The sequence below is a fragment of the Pteropus medius genome, unplaced genomic scaffold (assembly GCF_902729225.1).
Source record: "Pteropus medius unplaced genomic scaffold, Ma_sr-lr_union100, whole genome shotgun sequence".
Lineage (NCBI taxonomy): Eukaryota > Metazoa > Chordata > Mammalia > Chiroptera > Pteropodidae > Pteropus > Pteropus medius.
The window spans coordinates 40,033,101-40,055,493 of NW_024340849.1; the positions used below are offsets into that span (position 1 = coordinate 40,033,101).

The 22,393-nt window shown below is 32.6% G+C and overlaps 1 protein-coding gene and 1 pseudogene across 2 annotated transcripts in view; one reads left to right on the forward strand and one right to left on the reverse strand.

The window, feature by feature from the left end:
- The window catches only part of ROCK1 (Rho associated coiled-coil containing protein kinase 1), a 128,339-nt gene that overhangs the window by 46,544 nt on the left and 59,402 nt on the right, over positions 1 to 22,393 (forward strand). For both annotated transcript variants that reach the window (XM_039844936.1, XM_039844937.1), the window contains exons 3-9: positions 10,156 to 10,256; positions 10,816 to 10,953; positions 13,432 to 13,607; positions 14,401 to 14,485; positions 15,600 to 15,744; positions 15,913 to 16,051; positions 17,968 to 18,059. In XM_039844936.1, the coding sequence (XP_039700870.1) occupies positions 10,156 to 10,256; positions 10,816 to 10,953; positions 13,432 to 13,607; positions 14,401 to 14,485; positions 15,600 to 15,744; positions 15,913 to 16,051; positions 17,968 to 18,059 (876 nt within the window). The remainder of the gene's footprint in view (positions 1 to 10,155; positions 10,257 to 10,815; positions 10,954 to 13,431; positions 13,608 to 14,400; positions 14,486 to 15,599; positions 15,745 to 15,912; positions 16,052 to 17,967; positions 18,060 to 22,393) is intronic.
- LOC120590792 (uncharacterized) lies at positions 20,772 to 20,890 on the reverse strand (annotated as a pseudogene).

The window sequence follows — 22,393 nt, forward strand, 5'->3', positions numbered from 1 at the left end:
GATAAACAGGCCTTGTCAGTGTCATGGGATAACTGTCTACGTCTGATGCCAGCAGCTTCTCATTCTAGAAGAATCTCTAATGTCCATTGTTGAGTGTCACAGATAAAGGTAGATGTCCATTCGCAGTTAGGTGCCTGGTAAGGCCCTTCCAACAAGATTGGAGAATGCCTTTTATTTTATGTCCTTTCCCAAAACAAAACAAAACAAAAAATCTGTAGGTAGCAGTCAGTGATCTTTAAATTCTCTGTCTTCTGGGAGCTCCCTGTGAGAGGAAGCAGTTAGCAGCTTGGCATTTTCTTAAAGTGACTGTCAGATCTTGACAGGAATATAAGATGTGTTAATAATGTCAGCTCATAAGTTCATTTATCTAAATCCAGCTTAAATGCACTGTGATACATGGAGGAATGCAAAAACCAAAAAATGAGGAGCCAGGGATTAGGGAAGAACCAACAAGCCGTCTCGGGTTTCCCATAGCCCTGACTGTTCATTCACTTTACAACCATTTTTTATGCATACAATATATCCTAGAAGTTTTCCTCACTTACCATGCTGCTCATGCAGTTTCAAATCTTTTGAGATACTCTAGGAGTCCTTCTGAAATACTGCAAAGTTATTTCTACATGTACAGAAAAGTTACAGAAATAGTAGAGATTATCGTATGCCCTTCACCCAGCTTTCCCTAATGTTAATGTCTTACATAACCATGGTACATTGACAAGACTAAGAAATTTAAATTTTTATATTACTAGTAACTAACTACATACTTTACTCAGATATCATTTTTTCCATTAATCTTCCCCTTTTTTTTTGGTTACAGAATGCAGTCTAGAATACCACATTGTATTTAGTTGTCATTTCTCCTTAGTCACCTCCGATCTATTAGAGTTTTTTAGTCTTTCCTCGTTTTTTTACGATCTTGACAGTTTTGAACATTACTGATCAGATATTTTATAGAACATCCCTTAATTTGGTTTTGTCTGATGTTTTCTAATAATTAGACAGGGGTTATGGGTTTTGGGAATGAGTACCATAGAGATGAAGTACGCTTCTCATCACATTCTATCTGGGCTATTTGATATTACCATGATTTATTAATGGTCTGCCAGGCTTTTCTCCCAGTATGTTACTCTTTTTCATTCCTTACCGTATTCTTTGGAATCTGGTCCCTAGTCTAGCCCACACTCAAGGGAATGGAGATCAATAAACTCCACCTCTAGACTGAAAACACTGCACATTGTCTTTCACAGAGCAAAAGTTTTTTATTTTGATAAAGTCTAATTTATCAGTTATTTCCATTGTGGATTGTGCTTTTGATATTGTATGTAAAATTCATTGCCAAACCCAAGATTGATTTTTTTAAATAGCTTTATTGAGTTTTATTTGACATACTATAAAATTCACTTATTTAAAGTATACAGCTCATTGTTTTACGTGTGTTTAGTTGTGCAGCCATTACCACAGTCACTTTTAGAACATCTCATCACCTCAGAAAGAAGACCCGTACCCATTAGCAGTCATTCCTCATTTCTCCTCAAGCTTCTCAGCCCTAGGCAATGACTAATTTATTTTGTCTGTACAGATTTGCCAGTATGGACATTTCCTATAGATGTAATCATACAATAAGTGGTCTTTTGTGACTGGCTTTTTGTACTTAGCATGCATGATGTGTTCAAGGCTCATCCATATTGTAGCACATATTTCATTCTTTTTAATTGCAAAGTATTCTATTGCGTGGGTATACCAACATTTTGTTTACCATTCATCAGTCGACAGACGTTTGTATTGTTTCTGTTTTTTGGCTATTATGAATAATGCTGCTATGCACATTTTTATACAAGGCTTTGTGTGGACATACATTTTTATTTCTCTTAGGTAGATACCTAGAAGTAGAATTGCTGGGTCATATGGAAATGCTATGTTTAGCATTTTGAGAAACCTAAGATTTTTAAATATATATTTTTATTATTTTGGAGTAAATGTATGATTGCTTATTTGTTCCTGAATGGATAAGAGCTGCATGTAATTATCTCCATTTGTAAATAATATCATTACATGTTTTTAATGTTTTAATAGGTATCATCGAGCATATACATATATCAGAGACATATCTGTGAATGAAGTGTGGTCTTTATCATTAAGGAAATGGGAATTACAGTATAGTAGAAGAAACATATAAACAATTCCTGTCCAGATCGATAGATGAAATAATAGGGAAATAGTGATGTCCCAGAGGAGGGATTAATCCCATCTGCTTGAGAGGATCAGGAATGGCTGTGGAAGAGATACAGGATTAGATCTTGTTTGATAGTAACTTGGTCAAAGAAAGTGGGGAAGTCATTTTAGGCTGGTGATCAACATCTGCAAAGGCATGGAGATATGAAGCAGTATGGCCATATAGGCAATTGCAACTAACTGGGCTTTGCTAGAGCATTGTTTGGGGGAGAATATCTAGATAAAAGACAGGAGAAATCAGACAGTAATAAGATCTAACATAACAAGATTTATGTTATGTTGAGAAGTTCAGATTTTTATTTATTTATTTATTTTTTTGGGCTAATCTGTTTCTCAAACTGTGTGTGTGTGCGTGCTTGCGCGCATGTGTGCACACACTGGCAGAACAAGACATATCTTCCTGGACCTTGAATTTTATTTGACGGTTTGGGCGTAAAATAATTTTTACATTAAAACACTCAAATAAATAAAATAGTCAGATTTTTATGAAGTGGAATACCACATTGTAAGTTTTCCAGATAAATTTTAGATAATTGTAGAGCTTGTTAGGGCTGCTTTGACTACTCTATAGGTTTCTTTAAGGAAGGTTTAGCAGTATTTTGTTCAAAAGGTATATTGTGCATAGCTTTTATTACCCTATTTTATCTATTCTGACATTTTAAACTTTTTTAGAAAATTGGGATATGTCTTAAAGGCTATAGTGATATCTGAAATGATGGTGTATTTTACAATATAGGATCTTAGGCTAGGCAAGATATATCTTTTTCTCATTAGAAAGCAACAGAATAATTATGCAAAACTTGAAACATATAGAAAATGTGAGGAATAAAATAATCCTACCACACTCAGAAATATTTGACTGCAGTTATTATTTTGGTATATTTTTTTCTGGCCTTTTTTCTATCTACATACCAATATATATTTTTTATTTTTAAAAAATTGAGTTTGTAAACCACATGTAGTCTCTTCTGTTTGCTCAGCATTGCCTGCTGGATGTCATTCTATGCAATTATTCAACAAAATTTTAAATGTTGCCTAATATTTTATTACGTGTATATGAAATTGCTTAATTTTTATAAGTTGAAAAGCATTTTATTGTAGAAATCTTGATTCTATGTCATATCTAATTTCTTTAGGATAAATTTCTAGAAGCAGAATTTAGTGGGTGTAAAGTGTGATTTTAAAAAAAAAGACAAGAATAACCATCTGTTTGCTTTCTGGGAAGTTAGATTGATGAGTCTGTATGTGATTGAAATCTTTTTTTAATTTTTGGTAACTCCAAAACTATAAATTTTCATCTTTTCTGCACAGCATCTTTTTCTAACTTGCGATTATTTAGAGACCAGTTAGCTTATTAGCGGCCTGTAAAAACTCATGGTATCTATTTGTGACTCAGTTTTCCCATTTCATTCCTTGCTTACTGTGCTGTGCAATAATATCTCACTTCTCTGAATCTTAGCTTTCTGCCAGCATCACCTGGTTCAATAGTTGACAGTCAGAAATTGGCCAAAGAGTTTGATGGTCAAACAATCCTGTTTTTTGGTCTTAGAATTAATGAGGATTTCCCAGATTTATAATTTTGCAGGTTTTATTTTGCATGAAACAATCTTTATGACTAACAAAGAGGTTAATGTTTATTACGGGAAAAAAGGAACACTAAGAAAATTGGGAAGTTCTCAGAGTTTTGCAGTTTTAGGTAGGGCGATGAGGGTAGGATGCACTAAAAGATGACACTTGAGAAAAGAATTGAAGTAATTGAGAGAGTTAGCAGGTATTTGAGGGAAGAGAATGGCATACAGAGGAATAGCTAGTGCAGAGGCCTTAAGAGAGGAGTGTACTTGACGTGTTTGAGGAGCATCAAGGAAGCCACTGAGGCTGAAGACAGTTTAAGCAAGGGAGAGAATAGTAGGATGATGTCAGAGAAGCAAGGAAATTGGGAGGCTAGGTCATGTACAGTCTTGTAGGCCATTGTAAAATATTTTACTTTTACTCTGAATGAGATGGCAAGACATTAGAGAGTTGAGCAGAGATGTGACAAGATCTAACTTATGTTTTAAAAATATCACCCTGGGTTAAGAACAGACTATGGAGAGGCAAGGATAGACACAGAGAAATCAGTTAAGAAGTGATAGCAATAATCCAAGGAAGAGATGATGATGACTTAGTCCAGCATGGTGTAGTGTAGAAGGTGAGAAACTTCTCACCTTCTACAGGTTCCATATATATTTCAAAGGTAGAGCCAGGATATTTCCCTGAAAGATAGGATGTGAAGTATAAGAAAAAAATAAAATAATCCCTATGTTTTTGCTTCAAGCAAAATTGAGCCAGCAGCTGAAATATGGAGATCATAGACAGAGGTTTTGAGTGAGAACGTCTCTTCAATTTCACACGCATTAAATTTGAGGTGCCTGTTACTGAAGTAGATATATTTTGTAAGTACTTGAATATATAAATTTGAAGTTTGAGACATCTGTGCTAAAGATAAGTATTTGAGAGTTACTGATGTGTAGATGGTTTTTAAAGCCCTCTAAAGCAGTGAGTGTAGGTATAGAAGAAAGCACTTTGAAAGACTGAGCCTTGAGATGCTTCAATGTTAAGAAATCTGGAAGAAGAGAAGGAATAAGCAAAGGCTACTGGGAAATAACCATTGAGGTTGAAAAACACTTTTAGTGTTTTTGGAAAATGTGGTATCCTGGAAGTCCAGTAAAGAAAGTATACTTGGAGAGAGTGATCGAACTGTGTCAAAAGCTGCTGATAGACCCCTAGGACTGAGAATTGGTCATTGAATTTAGCAACATGGTGGTCATTTGTGACTTTGACAAGCAGTTTTGGTTGAAAGACAATGGCCAAGGCCCACCCAGAGTGGATTTAAGAGCAAATATAGGAAAGATTTGGGGAAGGGCGTGTGGAAAACGACAATAATGTAGACATCTTTCTGAGGGATTTTGTTGCAGTGGAGTTGAGTAATAGGCTGTAGCTTGTGAGGTAAATGGGATCAAGATGTTTAAGTCGGAATGAAAATAGCGTGCTAGGATACAGTTAGGAAGGGGAAAGCTTGGTGATACGGAAAGGGGAGAATTGCTAGAGCAATATCCTTGACCCAGTGAAATAGGATGATGTCATTGGTGGAGGGGATGGTGTAAGATAGTGGTATTCTCCTACATTAAAAGGTGAAGAGACCAAATATATGAATGTAATGCTGCTAATTGGAAAATATCTGTATATATTATAATAATTCTGTGGCAGTTTTCTGCTGATTATTTTATTTGTTTCAGAGTAGTAGCCAACAAGGTCATTAGCTATAAATGAGGATCACTAGGAGAACTGTGGGAGGTTTTAGAAGAGAGAAGAAAAGTCTAGCAGAGTGAGAGAATGAATAGATTAGGGCAGTAAATGAGTCCCAAGCCAAATTAAGGGCCATCTTTATGTTTGTGATTATGAATTTAAAGTGGGATCAGTCAACGTGATTTTATGTATTTATCCATGTATATTCAACTGCTTGGATGCTGACATAGAGTTAGTTGGAGAGTTGGATTTAAGTAGGATTATAGTTTTGCCAAACTAAGTACAGTCTGAGAACCAGGGCACTAACAATGCATGCAAGCAAGTGATTACAGTGATTGAAATTTAAGCTGGGTAGGTAAGAAAGAGAGAAGGTATCAGTGCAGTGAATTACACAGTAAAAATTGGATAAGATCAGTAGATTGGAGGTCTTGATGGGGTTGGGGATTTTTGGAGTTGAGTTATTGAAAAGAGTAAGCCGGGAAGCTAAGGGAATGCTTAGAGAGTATAAGATTTGAAATCAAAATTATGGAAGGATTATAATTACCGATAATGACAATGTCTAGTATGTGACCGTGGAAATGAGTGGCTAAGGTAATGTGGGGGACAAGATCACTGAAGGAGAGAAGTTAAAGGTATTGAGAGGGCTGGTTATTAGAAGTATCATCATGAATATATTAAAATTCTTAAGTTAAAAAGAATATTGAAGAGAAGATCAATAAACCAGGAATTTAAATTATCTAGCAATGAGATATGATGACCTAAGAGTCCGTATGTACAGCAACAGTGAGAAGTAGTGTTAAGGAGCTTGTTAACTACTTCAAATAAAATGAAAACCAAAACTTGAAGATTTAGGGTGGGAGTATAGAAATGGCAATGGATTTTACCTATCCTACTTTCAGGACCAGTGGTATAAGGCATATGTTATGATAAAGGGTACCACTTGAGCTGCAGTAGAAATGGTGCCTTAGAGGAGCAGGGTTTCCATGAAAGCAGGGGTTGGCAAACTACAGCTCCCAGGCCAGATATGCCCTACCACTTGTTTTTGTATGGTTTATGAACGAAGAATGTTTTTTATATTTTTAAATGATTGATAAAAAGTCAAAAAGAAGACTAATTCATGACATGTGAAATTCAGATTTCATTGTCCACAAATAAAGTTTTATTTTGGGATATAGCTATGCTCATTCTTTAATTTATTGACTAACTACTTTTATGCTGCAATGGCTGAGTTAAGTAGTTGTGACAGAAATCATGTATGGTGGTGTCTTTGCTTCATACTGCTATTCAGCACACCATAAAGCACAGTGGTACAGTTAGAACTTGATGGTGTTCCATGTGTATCACCATACCACAACATTTTCTTTATTGTTTTATTGCCAATGCATACTTGTTGTGTCAAATCAAAAAAGAAAGTGAACTTTATATGTCATTTTAAGGCACAGTGGAGTATGGACCATTTTGTAAAGTTAGATGTGTTTATTATATAGTGACACTATAGCAATGCTACAAGAATACAATATACTGTACATTGACCTTACCAGAGTAAGCACTCACTATAATATTCCTACTCACAGAAAGCAACAGTCAGAAAAAATAGAATATTTAAAATGGAATATTTCATTACAGCAGAATTTTCTTCACAAAAATATAAAAGGAAAATGAGGCTGCAACTTAAATAAGTTTACGGGTTGATTGTTAGCAAAGGTAAAGCTGTTCACTGGTGAGTGCTTACAGCAGCAAAACAGATGTATACAGAGAAAAAAAACTTGCTTAAGACTATTAGCTTTTTGGCAAGAACAGTTGCTTAAAGAATTGAGGCCATTGGAAGCAGCATCAATAGTCAATTAAAAAACAAAACAAACAATTTTGACTGGTTTTCCTTAACACTTGTTTATTGTTGAAGAGTCAGTACCAAGTTTGAAGTGACTAAAGAATTATTCTCAATGTATAGTCTGCATGGAACAAGTACAGGCAAGAATATCTTTAAAGAACTTGAGAAAACACTAAGTACAGCTTGAAGTGGAGTATGCTAAGGTGTGTTACCAGTGGCATTAGTTAAGGTGCAGGAAAAGGCTTAGTTGGACAAACTAACAAAGCTCGTGAAAACAAGGTGTTTAAAACCTATAGTTATTCATTGTATTATACATCAGCAGGTTACTTTGTGGAAAATATTTGAATCTATCATGTGCAGTTGAACCACAGTGTCAATAGTAGACATCATTCACTCGTATGGATTTAACCATCATCAAGCCTGTAAATTTTGGTCAGAAATTGAGGCTGAACATCCCAAGTTATCTTAGCATACAGCAAAGTTGATGGCTTTTACTCGTGTGTGTTTGTGTGTGTGTGTGTGTGTGTGTGTGTGTGTGTTAAAGACTACTGTGGACTAAATTGTGGCCCTCTCTCTCAAAAATTCATATGTTAAAACCCTGACCCTTAATATGACTATATTTGAAGATAGGGCCAGTAAGGAGGCAATTAAGGTTAAATGAGGTCATAAGGGTGAGGCTCTGATAAGATAGGGTTGGTGTCCTTACTTGTGCACACACAAAAGGAAGAAGCCATGTAAGTGCACACAAAGACACTGGCTGTCAACAAGCCAAGAAGAGAGGCCTCATCAGAAACCAGTTGTGGTGGCCCCCTGATCTTGGACTTTGAACCTTTTTAACTGCAAGAAAATGAATGTCTATTGTTTAAGCTACCCAGTCTATGATATTTGGTATGGCAGTATGGGCTAAGACAAGAGCCAAGATGAAGTTTTTTCTGAATGAAAGGAACTACTCTCAGTTGTCATTGAATTATCATTGAACACTGATTGACTTTGAGAATAAGTTTTTGCTTCAGACTTAATGTTTTTTAATGAATTCAACTTAAAATTAAAAGCAAAATAGCACTTTTATGCAAAACTTAAATGTAATAAAACCATTTTGACAACTAGTATTGTTTGAATCACAAGTAATGTCAAGCTTTTTTCTACACTTCCTGTGCTGTCGAATTTAATAAGGAAGCAAGTTCTCCATTCCCACACAAATTTGCAACAGATACATTTTCTGAGATCAAGCTACAGACGTTATAGCGTATTTATGGCTCTAAACTTTATATTATCAGAGCCAAGGATCCTTTCTCAATCCCACAGGCTATTATGTAATACATATTATCCTGGTTCAGGCCTTTCTTTTATCCGTTTTACATATTCAATAGCTTTAAGCCTTATCGTGAAATATTTTTGATAATTAATAATTCTATAACTACAGCCCTACAGGTAAAGTTCAAGCTCCTTAACCAGTTTAGGGCTCTCCAGCCTCCTCCAAATCCTTACCACAAACTTAATACTCCAGCAACACAGAAATCCTTGTATGTAGTTCCTCTGTGCCTTTTGCTTATGTTGCCCATCACCTGTAGTATTCTCTTCTTCCTATCTGGCTGCTATTCTTCATTTTAGACTCATTTCAAGTGTTATCATCTTCAGAAAGCATTTTCTGGCCACCTCCCTCCCAGGCAAGCTTGGGTTAGGTGTCTTTCTTAGTTTTCCACAAACTTTGTGCTTATGCTCCTTATTTTTTTTGTTTGTTTGTTTTCATTTTTTTCTGTTTTATTTGCTAGAGTTTGAACTCTTTAAGAGCAAGAATTGTGTTTTAAAGTTATCTTTGTGTATCTACAGTGATTATTATAGAGCCTGTATTATAGACACAAATATTTGGGCAGTAAATTAATTGATTGTCATCTATTTCTGGTGCATCTTGTAGTAGATAGATACGTAACCTAAAATTAAATGTACTTATGTTTATGTTATTCCTATATGAAAATTTGCTCTCTGTTTCATATGTTTATTGGTTTTAATATACGCAAACACTTGGGTTTATATGTATGTTTAAAAAGAAAGACAAGAATATTGTCTACAGCTTTCATTAAAGGCTAGAACTAATTTTAATAGCTGTTCTGTATTTTGTACAACTCTGAAATGTGAAGCTTTTCCATGTAATCTCATGCCAGTGTTGACCCATGTGGATTAAAATAGCCCTATTTTAATCTATGACCAAATTAGGAATTAGAATATCTATCCAGTTGGGATTTGTAAATTATCGTGGTTCCATAGCGTGACAGGTTTATATAAATAATTGCCATGATTCCCACTGTTTTAAGTTAAAATCTAAGTTTCAATAGAGAGATGTAATAGTATATGATTCTTTACCATGTTTGCCTTTAATGTCTTAAATTTGTTATATCTTTTTTAAAAGACCATCAAAACTGACTTGATAAAAAGAAATTTTTATTTCATTGATTTAAAATATTTACTCGCGATCTCTCAATTCAAATGTGATGTGTGTTTAAAATACCAGGAACTAATTAACTAATTATCTTCAATGTGTGTTTATAGTATATTTTTTTCTAAAACATTTTCTTAAGGCAGATTTCAATGAAAACATTTTAATAACTAGAGTGAAGTCATTCCAGAATTTATTTAAAACAATTCTTAGTACATTGAACATTTCTTTATAACTTTACAATTTACTATAAAGTAATTCTTAATAAACTTTTTTGTTTTCGTTGTATTTTTCAAGAACCTGAATGTAAAATAAGCAGTGTTCGTTATAATGCTTCAGTGATTTAAAATGATAAACTTTTCTTTTCATACAGATAAAGACACAATAAATAAAATTAGAGATTTACGAATGAAAGCTGAAGATTATGAAGTGGTGAAGGTGATTGGTAGAGGTGCATTTGGAGAAGTTCAATTGGTAGGTTATTTTAATGAGATTAAAAAACAATAACTTTTTTAAATTAAAAATTCCACTTGTATGTTTAACATATGTTATTCGGGAAAATCTCATTTTTATAAAATTGTTTCTTTAAATTGCTGTAGACATTCTTGCCTAAGGATATGAAAGCCTAGAGTCAAGTTCAGAAGTGTGAAATATTTTCCCCAGGCATTCATGGCCACCCAAAGGTTTCCAGCATCAGAAGAGAAATCTTTACTCCTAGTATTAGACTATCTAAAATGCTATGGAATAGTAAGTTTTATAAATAGGAAGCAGCATACATAGGGTGAAGGAGGGGGGGTGTGTGGTAATAAATGGAACAAAACATTTTTTCTAACATTACTTGCTTCTGGTAATCAAAGCCTTGACATTCTCTAGAGTTAATTCAGCAGAAGAGAAAAAATAAGAATAGCTACAACAATAATTTTAAATTATTTAACAAGTTGTTAAAATCATTTAGTAAATTGTTCTTAGAAACTCTGAGCTTTAAATTTAAATGTTAGCACAAGGTCATTATTTTCCATTTTCAATTTTAAAGGTAAGGCATAAATCCACCAGGAAGGTATATGCTATGAAACTTCTCAGCAAATTTGAAATGATTAAGAGATCCGATTCTGCTTTTTTCTGGGAAGAAAGAGACATCATGGCTTTTGCTAACAGTCCTTGGGTTGTTCAGGTATGATTTTGCTACTGTTTCATTATTACTATACTAGTTTGTAAATAAACATATCTGAGAAACTTAGTTTATTAAGAACAGTCATAATTTAGTGACAAATATAGAATTGTCTAATACACCATTGTTTTTAAAGTCATAAAATTTAGTTTTATTGCATCATCTCTAGGAGGAAAGTAAGGCCAAAGCAAAATAATTATGTTTCTGTAGAATTTAAATATGAACAAATTCAAACAATCTGCTTTGATTTGGGGTAAGTTATATATTTCTATAAGTAGATACCTTTAATATTGAAATTTAAGTTTTTTCCCAAATATGAGATTTTCTTATGTAACTGTCTATTCATCTATTTGTCTCTCTTATTTTGTAGAGAGGAAGGAAGGGGAAAATGAAGGGAAGAGTGAGTTAAGCTAGGCATCTAAATGTTGTATTAGCTTTAGACTTTTCAGTGGAAAGAAAAAAGTACTAGAAGTCAATAGTTGCAAGCCCTAGTCTTTACTGCCACAGGCCTATCTGTAAAGCTGTGGCCAGGTTATTTACATCTCTGGGCCTTGATTTCCTTGCTCAAAAATGGGAATGTTGACTTGGATTAGTTATTTTCAACTGTGGAGATACCTCAGGTGAAGTCATAAGTACAAACAGGAATTTGAGTAGGTTATCATTTTAGGTTTTCTGTTTCTGCCTCAGCTAGAACAGCTCCATGTTTTTAATCTGTCTTATAGAATCCTTATATAAGATTTCATATGGAGGAAGTAAAGTCTTCAGGTTTAAAAAAAATGAGCTAGATCATTTCTAAATTCCTAACGTGTATTTTGTGATTTATTTACTTACAGTATATAATGAAGCATGTACTAACTAAGCATACTAGTGATTTGGGGAAAAAGAATATAAAATATGTTTAAGATTTACAACATGAGACTTTTTATACTTGAAATGTTTGCCCAGTTTTTATCAGCTGTGTAGAGCAGGGTTTCTTGGGGTCAGTATTATTGACATTTTGGTCCAAGTAATCCCTTGTTGTTTGGGGGTATCCTGTGCATTACAGTATTTTATCAGCATCCCTGGCTTCTATCCAGGTGATGTCAGTAGCAGCCCTCCTCACCCCATACTACAGTTGGAACAACCAAAAATGTGCCGAGACATTGTTGAATGTCTCCTTCAGTTGGGAATGGGAGAGAGACAATTATCATGTCTGGTTGAGAACCACTGATATAGAAAATGCCCCTTGTTCCTTAGAGAATTAAAAAACATTTGATATAACTGATTCTTTTAAGGTTAATTTACAACTTATATATTTGAAGCTTTGTTTTCCTTGATATATTTTTTATAAATAGGGTAAACTGGCACCAAAATCAACAGTTTCTTTAATTATGGTGCCCAGTTGTATAGTTTAATTTGGTACAGCCATGAGACGCCATTTAGTTTCTTATCCTTCCCCCAAATATTTTTTTAATTAAAATAACTAAATCTGTAAGTAAAATCATTAAACAGTATTAAAAATGAAACAAAAAAGGAAGATTTTAAGATATAAATGGTTGGGTAAATTAGGTAGAATTTCTCTAGGGCTAATTTTATTAATTTTAGTTGGATTCTAATCTTGTTACTTAAAATATTCTTTTATAAATTCACTCTCCTTTTAACATCAGCCCTGCTCATGTAATAAATACATTATGCCAGGTGTTCTTGCCAATTTCATGTCAATGGACTTTATCTTCCTGCTTTGAGTCTAGCTACTGCCCTCTTCCTGCTTCTTTATTGGTTGTTACTGTTCCTACTCCTATTGTCTGCTATCATTTATTGAGCATCTGTTGTACTAAGTGCTTTCCATATTTGCTAATTTTTTAACAACTCTGAAAGGCAGTTAGTCCCTAATAGATACACCCCCAATTTTAGAGATTAATTTATGCTTTTATTCGTTAGATATTTATTAAACACTTGCTAATTGCCAGGCATCCAGATGCTGACAGAGCAGAAGGTATAAAAGTCAAACAAGATATAGTCTGTTACATTCTTCTAGAAGAGATTATAGTGACAGAGACTCAGAGAGGTTAAGTAAATTGCCCAGGCACACAGCTAATAAGGGACAGCTGAGACTGTAGCCCAATTTCTCAGACTTCTTAAGAATTGTGGTGTTGGTATAAATTTAACAATAAACCCTAAAGCACAAGTTAAATTAGAACTAAAATATTTCTTTGCTTGGAAGACTTGTATATTCTTTATTGAAATATTATACTTTTTAATTCTCAGTATAGATTCAATTAGTATAGAAATATGTAGAGAAAAAGGTCTCCATATGACTCCCCAGAAATAACCAGTTAATAATTCCTTTGCCTATGCAAGGGTCTTTGTAGTGTTTCTTTTTTTTTTTTAAAGTGCTACAACTATTGCAATTTGATTATTTTAATTAAATTTTGTATAAATATTTTTGCCAATTTTTAAATAATTTTGCTTCATCTTAATTCTTTTTTTGTATTTGTATAGCTTTTTTATGCATTCCAAGATGATCGTTACCTCTACATGGTGATGGAATACATGCCTGGTGGAGATCTTGTAAACTTAATGAGCAACTATGATGTGCCTGAAAAATGGGCACGATTCTATACTGCAGAAGTAGTTCTTGCATTGGATGCAATCCATTCAATGGGTTTTATTCATAGGTAAAGATAAAAATGCTTTAAATTTTCTCATCTGTTGAAGAGAAGCTGAAAAGTACTTAAACTTTATTCAGTTAGCATTACCCCCTCTAAATCCACCTATTCTCTTCAATATGAGATGAGTGGTATTTCAGAATTTAAAACTTTGAAATTTGTAGTTTTAACATTTCAGCTTAATATTTATGTAAATGAATTTTTTAGTATCTCTTAATCTAGTTATATAGCTTTTATATGGTGTTCTGAAAACTAAAAATTGTAAGCTGGTTTTCTGAGGTATGTGCCAGAGTGTTAAATACTTTTTATTTTTTAAAATACGAATTAATTTGCTTTCGATTAGCGAATAGATCATATTTATTCATTAGAATAATTTCATTTGCTCTGTAGACAGCACTTGAATCTAATGTGCAGTTGTTGTGTTAAGTTCCAGGGATACAAAAACAAAAGTAACTTAGACCCTGTCCTGGGGTTGTTTATGTACTTATATTTAAAAGTGTGTTTCAGTTACTTTTTATAATCTATTATGTTTTTATGGTTATTCTCTCTCAAATGATTTGATTTTCTCCCTGGAAGAATCCAACTGTACTTAAAAGAAAAGGGAATTTATATGTCTTCTCCTGAGGCATTACATATAGTTCTGAAGTTCAATTTATAGATGTGGATAGAGAGCACATACAAATCAAAAGTAGCCTTATCTACATTGAGTGAGGATACATGGCCTAAAATAATTGCTTCATATAATTTTTTTCAGTGCCCGATCTGTTTCAGAAGTGCTCAACTGTTTTCTTTCTCCCCTTAGAGATGTGAAGCCAGATAACATGCTGCTGGATAAATCTGGACATTTGAAGTTAGCAGATTTTGGTACTTGTATGAAGATGAATAAGGTTAAATAATTGGATTTTAATTTAGTTTTTACTAATTCGAAATGGATGTTTGTTAGAAAATAATTAATTTACTAAATCCTTTATAATAACTTTGTAATACACACTACTGGTAACTAGAAATGGAATTAGTTACTAAATATTAATGCCAGTGTTAAAATTAGTCTTTCATAATATCGGATTTCAGTAACGTATGTATTTTGTAGTGTTTAACTTAGCCTTCTATTAACATGTAAAAGATCTTAAGATTTATTTTGGGAGTCAATCTTAAAAGATACCCATTCTCACTATTTATATAATAAGTAACTTACATAAATAGCTGAAGTAATAATTACAGTTGCTTTATTTTCAGTTGAAACAGTTTATGTTCTTTGAGATTTAATCACAGAACAATAGCCAGGAAGTTGTATTTATTATTTTAAAAGGAAAATTATTGGTTAGAAGAAACTCTACATGAGAACTTTTATGTGAACATTTAATTATAATTCTATTGCATTAATACTAGCTAAAATAAGTAACAGGTATGTACAGTTTTGGGGTTTCTTTCTTTTTTGGGTGGGAGATTTAGAGATAGTTAAAATGCATATTAGATAGGTTATTCAATGTGCTTAACACTATGATGTTCTTTTTTCCATACACATGCTTCCCTATTTTATATTTTTACAGTCAGTTCTTGTATATTTTCTTCACAGTTTCAAACATTGTTAAATTGAAAATCTATTTTAGTAAAAATAATTAAATCATTTATGTATCGATGTTATCAAATGACTCATCCTCTTAGCCCCTCAATATATTTTCATTGGTTTATATACTTTCTATGTTTAAGATGAGATCATTATATTGGCACAACTGGGGGAATAGTAAATGTTGGCAGTGTGTCTTTCTAGTGAGTATAATTACAAAATAAAAATCACTGATGTATACATACACATATTATGATTATACTGTGTATATAATATGTATCTATGATTAAGCTATTTATTTTTGTCAAGTTTGCATTTCATTTTGACATTTTATAGCCCAAAGATTTAGAGTTCTACAGATTATATTAAGAAAGTTATTTTAAATAATTGAGACTTTATATCCTAATCAAAATTTGACCTGCCACTCTTTGTAGGAAGGTATGGTACGATGTGATACAGCAGTTGGAACACCTGATTATATTTCCCCTGAAGTATTAAAATCTCAAGGTGGTGATGGTTATTATGGACGAGAATGTGACTGGTGGTCAGTTGGGGTATTTTTATATGAAATGCTTGTAGGTGAGTAAAGGAGGATTTGTGTACCTCTAAAATAGTTGTTCATCCCAACTATGATTTAAGTTTATGTATATTTAGTAATCTTTAAACACGTAACCTTGAACTCTGCCTTTGAAACTGATTTTTTAAATTTATCTTATTTTGCTTTTGTCTTCCCTATCAATTTTTCAGGTGATACACCTTTTTATGCTGATTCTCTGGTTGGAACTTATAGTAAGATTATGAACCATAAGAATTCACTTACCTTCCCTGATGATAATGACATATCAAAAGAAGCCAAAAATCTTATTTGTGCCTTCCTTACTGACAGGTAAATAATCTTAACATGAGTTTACTCTTATTTTTTCTAAGAAAATTCTCATTTTTAAAGTTTACTGTGTTTGAACTATTGGAATAAAAATGTTACCATTCAAAAATCGTTCATGACAGTGAGACCTAATATAATTTTATGATTTTCTGGATAACTTTTCTGGATGTCAACTCACTTGCCTTACCCAGGAAATTGGGATATAATATATTCTCTTCTGAAGGCTAGACCACATGATTCTTTTTATTTCATTGTTAACTTTTTAATTTGTTAAGTGTGAAAATGATGGTATATTTTATTGAGTCTGAGATTTTTTAAAACATGTTAAGATTTCTAAAAATAGAATGCATCTTATAATCAGTGGTGTGTATTAATTTAATTGAGAACATTTTTTTTCTGGTGATGGAAAAATGATGCATTTCCAGTCAATGCCATTTTAAAATAACACTGTATTGTATAATTGAAATTTGCAGAGTAGAACTTAAATGTTCTGCTCCCCCCTCCCCCAAAAAAGGTAAATATGACAGGTGATGGCTATGTTAATTAATTCAATGGGAGAATTCTTTCACAGTGTGTACATATATTAGATCATCATGTTGTGTGCTTTAACTATCTTAAAATGTTGTCAATTATACCTCAATAGATCTGGGGAAAGGATTTAATTATTTATAGTATATGCTTATTGAAATTAAGTAAATGATGCAAAACTGTAAAAATTTCCTACTTTTAGAGGTAGTCATTGGTATGATGTCTTCTAGATTTAAGAAGCATTTTTATAAATGTATATGCATGTATGTGTTTCAGAAACAAAAATAGCTTGTTATGCATACCCTTGTGGTTTAATTTTTAAATTTAAACATGAACCAAATGACTTACTAAAATTACATTTAACATTATAGTTGTATGTCGTTAATTTAAATAGTAAGGAGGCCTAGAACTTTTAAATATGTTTTAGTTTCAGATTTACTTTAATTAAAATGGATTTATCCTCCTTCAGTATGTCCCTTAGAACCTGAAATATATAGTTTTTCAAATTTTTACATTTTAATATATGTGCTGTGTGTAAAGTGTTAGGGATATAGAAATGAACAAGATACACAGCTCTGTTCTCTACTATCTCATAGTCCTTTAGGGTAAATAGTTAAGCATATGAGGTACTTATCATACAGAGAAAGAGGTACTCTGAGTTAAGTCGTCTGTGCCGTGGAGTCATGGAGAGATTCCCCAGTCCAATCTTGGAGAGTCAGTAAAAGCTTCTTTAAAAAGTATGATATATTTAATGCAATTTATCTTTTAAGTAATGAAAAAAAATTGGAATTCAGGGTATTCTTGTTGTTCATAAGCACTCTACGGGAGAACAGAAGTTGCTGAGTTCTTTTGAAATTCGCTGAAGGCACGTTTTTACACACTATCTCTATGTTCACTGTGAAGACCAGGAATTAGTAACTTGTCCCATTAAAGCTCTCAAATTTAATTGGTCAGAAATATTTAATAGATTACATATAAAAAGGAAATTTTTAATTTAAAATGCCTTTCGGAGTTTTTGTTAGCTTCTGGTATTGATGGCAAAAAAAGTGTAGCTACCACTATTTTAAAAAAGGTATCAATAAAATTCACTGTTTTACTCATTATGCTAATGAAGCAAGGTGAATGGTTCATCTGGATTTTAATTGTCAACTGAAAGTCATGGAGTATCAACAAATCTGTTTTGTGTATATTCTTAAAAATATTTTTTTTGTATTCTCAGTCTTCATCTTTTATTTAAGCTGAAAATTATACTGGCAATCAACGTAATGTTAGGGCGACTTAGAACATTAATCATCCTGCACAGATTTAGCATTAAGCCTACAAATAAACCTGGACAGGTTATAATAATATCTTAAATGATTAATAACTTTTCTTTTTCTCTCTCTGTTCAGGGAGGTGAGATTAGGGCGAAATGGTGTAGAAGAAATCAAACGACATCTCTTCTTCAAAAATGATCTGTGGGCTTGGGAAACACTTCGAGACAGTAAGTTATTCTTGCATTTACAGTGAATAGTTGAAAGTAGTTTTGGTAAATAGTCTGTTGAAATTGCCTTGCTAATATATGTGTATATCTGATGAAAATCTAAAGTATATAGATGCAATATAGGTATTGTCTTAACCTAGTTAAAGAGATAATATTTGATAATATTGGGAAAATTGTACTGCTACTTCTTTTACAACCCACTCAAGATACCAATTATGTGCGTGTAATGGAGTTGGGCTCAGGAGTCGTAATTTGATATTTGCTTTTAAGTTAAATTGTTCTTTGTTTTATACGTTAGTGTCTCAGTGTGGAAGAGTCAATAAGTAAAAGTCAATAAATATTGAAATTAAAATATATTTCTTGTGAAAATACAAGTTATTTTCTTATTTTTACTAAAATCTAAAATGAAATATAAAGTTTTATTAATAAACATTAGGAGAATATTAATTTGTATGAAGATACAGGAAATTATGGTATACTTGATTCCGTCAGACTTGCAGCTTGCAATTCGGAAATAAAAATATGTAGTTGCAAAAAGTTCATTTTAAGTCAGTTTAGAACATTTCTCTATTTCAAAAAAAAGTTAAAATTATATGATTTCAAGAAAACCTTGTTCAACGTAGCTCAGTCAAAGTTATAATAGCACCAAATATCCCATTATCTTTGTGGATTTGGGAGGCCAAGAATTTATCTTTCCCCAGTTGATTCTTAGGAATTTTTTTTCCTTTTCATTATCAGAGAAAGGATAATGTATACCAGCCCCTCACTTCCTGCTGTAGCAATAGCAATGAACAGTAATAATGGAAATGTACTCAGCTGTGTGGTTGTAGAAACAGTTATAAATTAGATACTTGTCTTAAGGACTGCCTATCTAGTTGAGACTGTGAGGGATAGTTCTTTCAGGGGAGAAAAATCTTGTTAATTTTGAAGAAATAGATGATGTAGCTATGCCAAAATTAGTGAAGTATCCTAGTTATTAAGTATTTTAAAAGAAATAGTTATATTGCCTTTGAGTACTGTATGTACATTGAACTAAGCTATAAAATTGACTAAGACGGGGAAAGGGGAAATAAATTCTTGTGGAAATTAAGAAATTACACTGCTACAAAGAATGACATTAAATGATTTCCTATCTGGGAAGCAACAGGAGCAGCTTGACATTGGGGGAATTTATTAACAGTTATACACTGGGAAATAAGGAACTTCCTCCACCCCATGTGACATGATTGTTGTCTTCATGGTGCTTGAGAACCTGGTGCGAGACAGAAGGATGAGTAGAAAGGTGATGAATAGTTGCATTGAAAAACTTTGTGTTTTTATTCAAGTTGTGCTTTAAGTAAAGTTTGAGAAGGCTGAAAACATACAAATGTTTATAAATCTGAAGAAAATTGAAAAGGGACTGGAGAAATACAAAGTATCTTTTATATTACTTTAAATTATATTTAAAAGTGAATCAATACATCAATAACTATAGAATAACCACATAATAAATAACTCTAAAAAGTAGGGAGAACATATTTCCTTTTGTGTATTAAAAAACTGATATTGATTAGTAGGAGGGGAGATAACCTAGTCAACAAATACTGAAAACCTACTATATGCAGAGTCCTATTCTATTTCAGGCACTAGCAAAACAGCAATAATCAAGCCAACAAATATTCTTAACTCTGTGGGGCTCATAGTCTGGTGGAATTGGAGAGTCCAAATCGATGGCATTTTATGATTTTGTTATACCACCTTAATATAAGTGTTTATAGTTATGGAAAAAAACATGTAAAATGAATTACTTCATTGATTTAAATGAAAAGAACTTTATATTTAAAGAATTTCTATAATAAGTAGTTTTGTTAGTATTATCATTTCTATAGCATTTAAAGATCTATATTGTCATCTATGGTTTTGCTATAGTATACTTAGATTTAATATACTAATAAACATTTTGATAGCTTTTCCTAATCCTCATAGCTCCTATTTTATAATTATTGTAAAAAAGAAAGAAAAATTTAAAGTCCGTAGAACGTATTCTCTTCTCTTTTCCTCTTCCTCCCCATTCTTCACTTCCCACCCCCGAAATACTAAGAATACTTTTATTCTGACCTGACCTCTCTGACCTTCTAAGTTTTTAAAAATTATATAATAGTTCCAATTCTTTTTAAATTTTTTTTTGACTCTCCAATTTTCTTTGGCAGAATTGCTTGCCTTTTGCAAATAATAGGTTTTTTTGGTAGTTTTACCACTTACATATCTACCAATTCCAATGGCAATTAATCTTTACCATCTCTTCCTTGGTGGTGTGGGAGCAGGGTACAAAATAGCTTGATTTTTGGTAGAATTTCCATGAGCTTCCCAATCTTATTCAGTCTTAATTTAGAGGCATAAAGTATTAAGATTGTAAAATTACTTTTATCACTCACTTGAGATAGAATTTAATGACAGGAGCGAGATTAAAAATAGAAGACAAAAGAAATAAAAAGACCTGAGTAACTTGCTACAGGTGACACTGTTAGCAAATGAAAATGTCAGGATTCCAAATCTAAGTCTTTTGGACTCCAAAACCTTTTAATCTTCTGGAATACCATGTCCCACTTAAAGATTTTCACTATTCAGTATTATACAGACTAGAAATGTAGGGAATCAGTACTAGATGGTAGTTAAATTTTTGGGAAAAGAAAATATTAACATTTATTATGTATAATAATTTATATTTTTTAAAGCCTCCACCACCTGGTCTTCCTAGGTGGTCTCCTATCCAAGTACTAACCAGGCCTGACTCTGCTTAGCTTTCAAGATCAGATGAGATTGGGCGTGTTCAGGGTGGCATGGCCATAGTATAATAATACATTTTTAATAATACTATGTTGAATATAATATGTAGTAACTTGCAAAACACTTTGCCATTCATGACCTCATTTTGAGATATTGCTGGTACTTAATCCACCTATAGCTGGTGTTAAATACACGAGATGTTAACAGTGGTAACTGTCAGCTCATGAGGTAAGTTTTCAATTTAGTTTAAAATAAACAAAATTCATTGTTTGTAAGCACACATATACTATTTTAGGTTCTGTAGATTGAGTCTAGTGTCCTCTGTTTAGAGTTACATTCTCATAGGAGAGAGAGAGTATCAGTGTAGGCTTCATGGATAAAGAATTTAGAGTCTAATAAGTTTCAGGGGCTTAGGAGTTTAGACCTTCTCACCATTATATTGGGCTCTTTAAAAAAAAAAAACTTTAAGAAAAATTATCTCTATTTATCATGGTAAAGTATGTATAACAATTTTTTCCATTTTAACTATTTTTTTTAGTGTAAAGCTCAGTGGCACTAACCACCTTCACGTTGTCGTGCAACCATCACGACCATCATCTCCAGAACTTTTTTTTTATCATCCCATGCTTAATCTCTACACATTAAACAATACTCTCCATTTTTCTCTAACTCTAGCTCCCAGTAGCTACTTTCTGTCTCTATGAATTTGACTAGTCTGGGTACCTCAAATAAGCGGAACCATACAATATTTATCTTTTTTTTTTTTTTTTTTGATATTGACTTATTTCACTTAGTTCATCTTCAAGGTTCATCCACGTTAGAGCATTTATCAGAATTTCATTCCATTTTAAGGCTCAATAATATTTCATCATGTGTATATATTCCATTTTTTTATTCATTCATTTGTTGATACTTGGAATGCTCGTACCTTTTAGCTATTGTGAATAATGTTTCTCTAAACATTGGTATACAAATATATGTTGGAGTCATTGCTTTCCAATCTTTTGAATTTATTTTTGTTTATGGTGTAAGGATACTGTCCCTTGTCTCTACCCACTAGGTGCCAGTAGCACGTCTCCCTCAGCATGACAACCAAAAATGTACCCACGCATTACCAAATGTCCCCCAGTGGGCAAAATTGTTTTAAAATTGAGACCCAGTGTTTTAAAGTAAGATTTATGCCAAGAACATAATTGGCTTATGTACTTTATTATTAGGAAAGACACCTTTTTTTCTTATTTTACAAATTATACAGTTATTATTATTAAGGTGCCAGAATTGTCAGGCAGTTCTTTTGACCATTAAGGTAAGAGAATAGTGGAAAAGGCCTTTTCTCATTTATTATTAATTAGTACTACAGCTTCTTTGGGTTAAATGTGTTGTTTCATTCACAAATTCATCAAATAGTTCACTGTATCTAAGATGCACAATAGGTAGTTCTTACCTGAAATACCTAGATGATTCAGTAGAATAATGATTCCTTTATATAAAAGATTAGGACCATGAAACTAGATCAGTTATTTTTTGTTTTCTTTGCTCATCTTCATCTTTTTCTCTAAAGAAACATG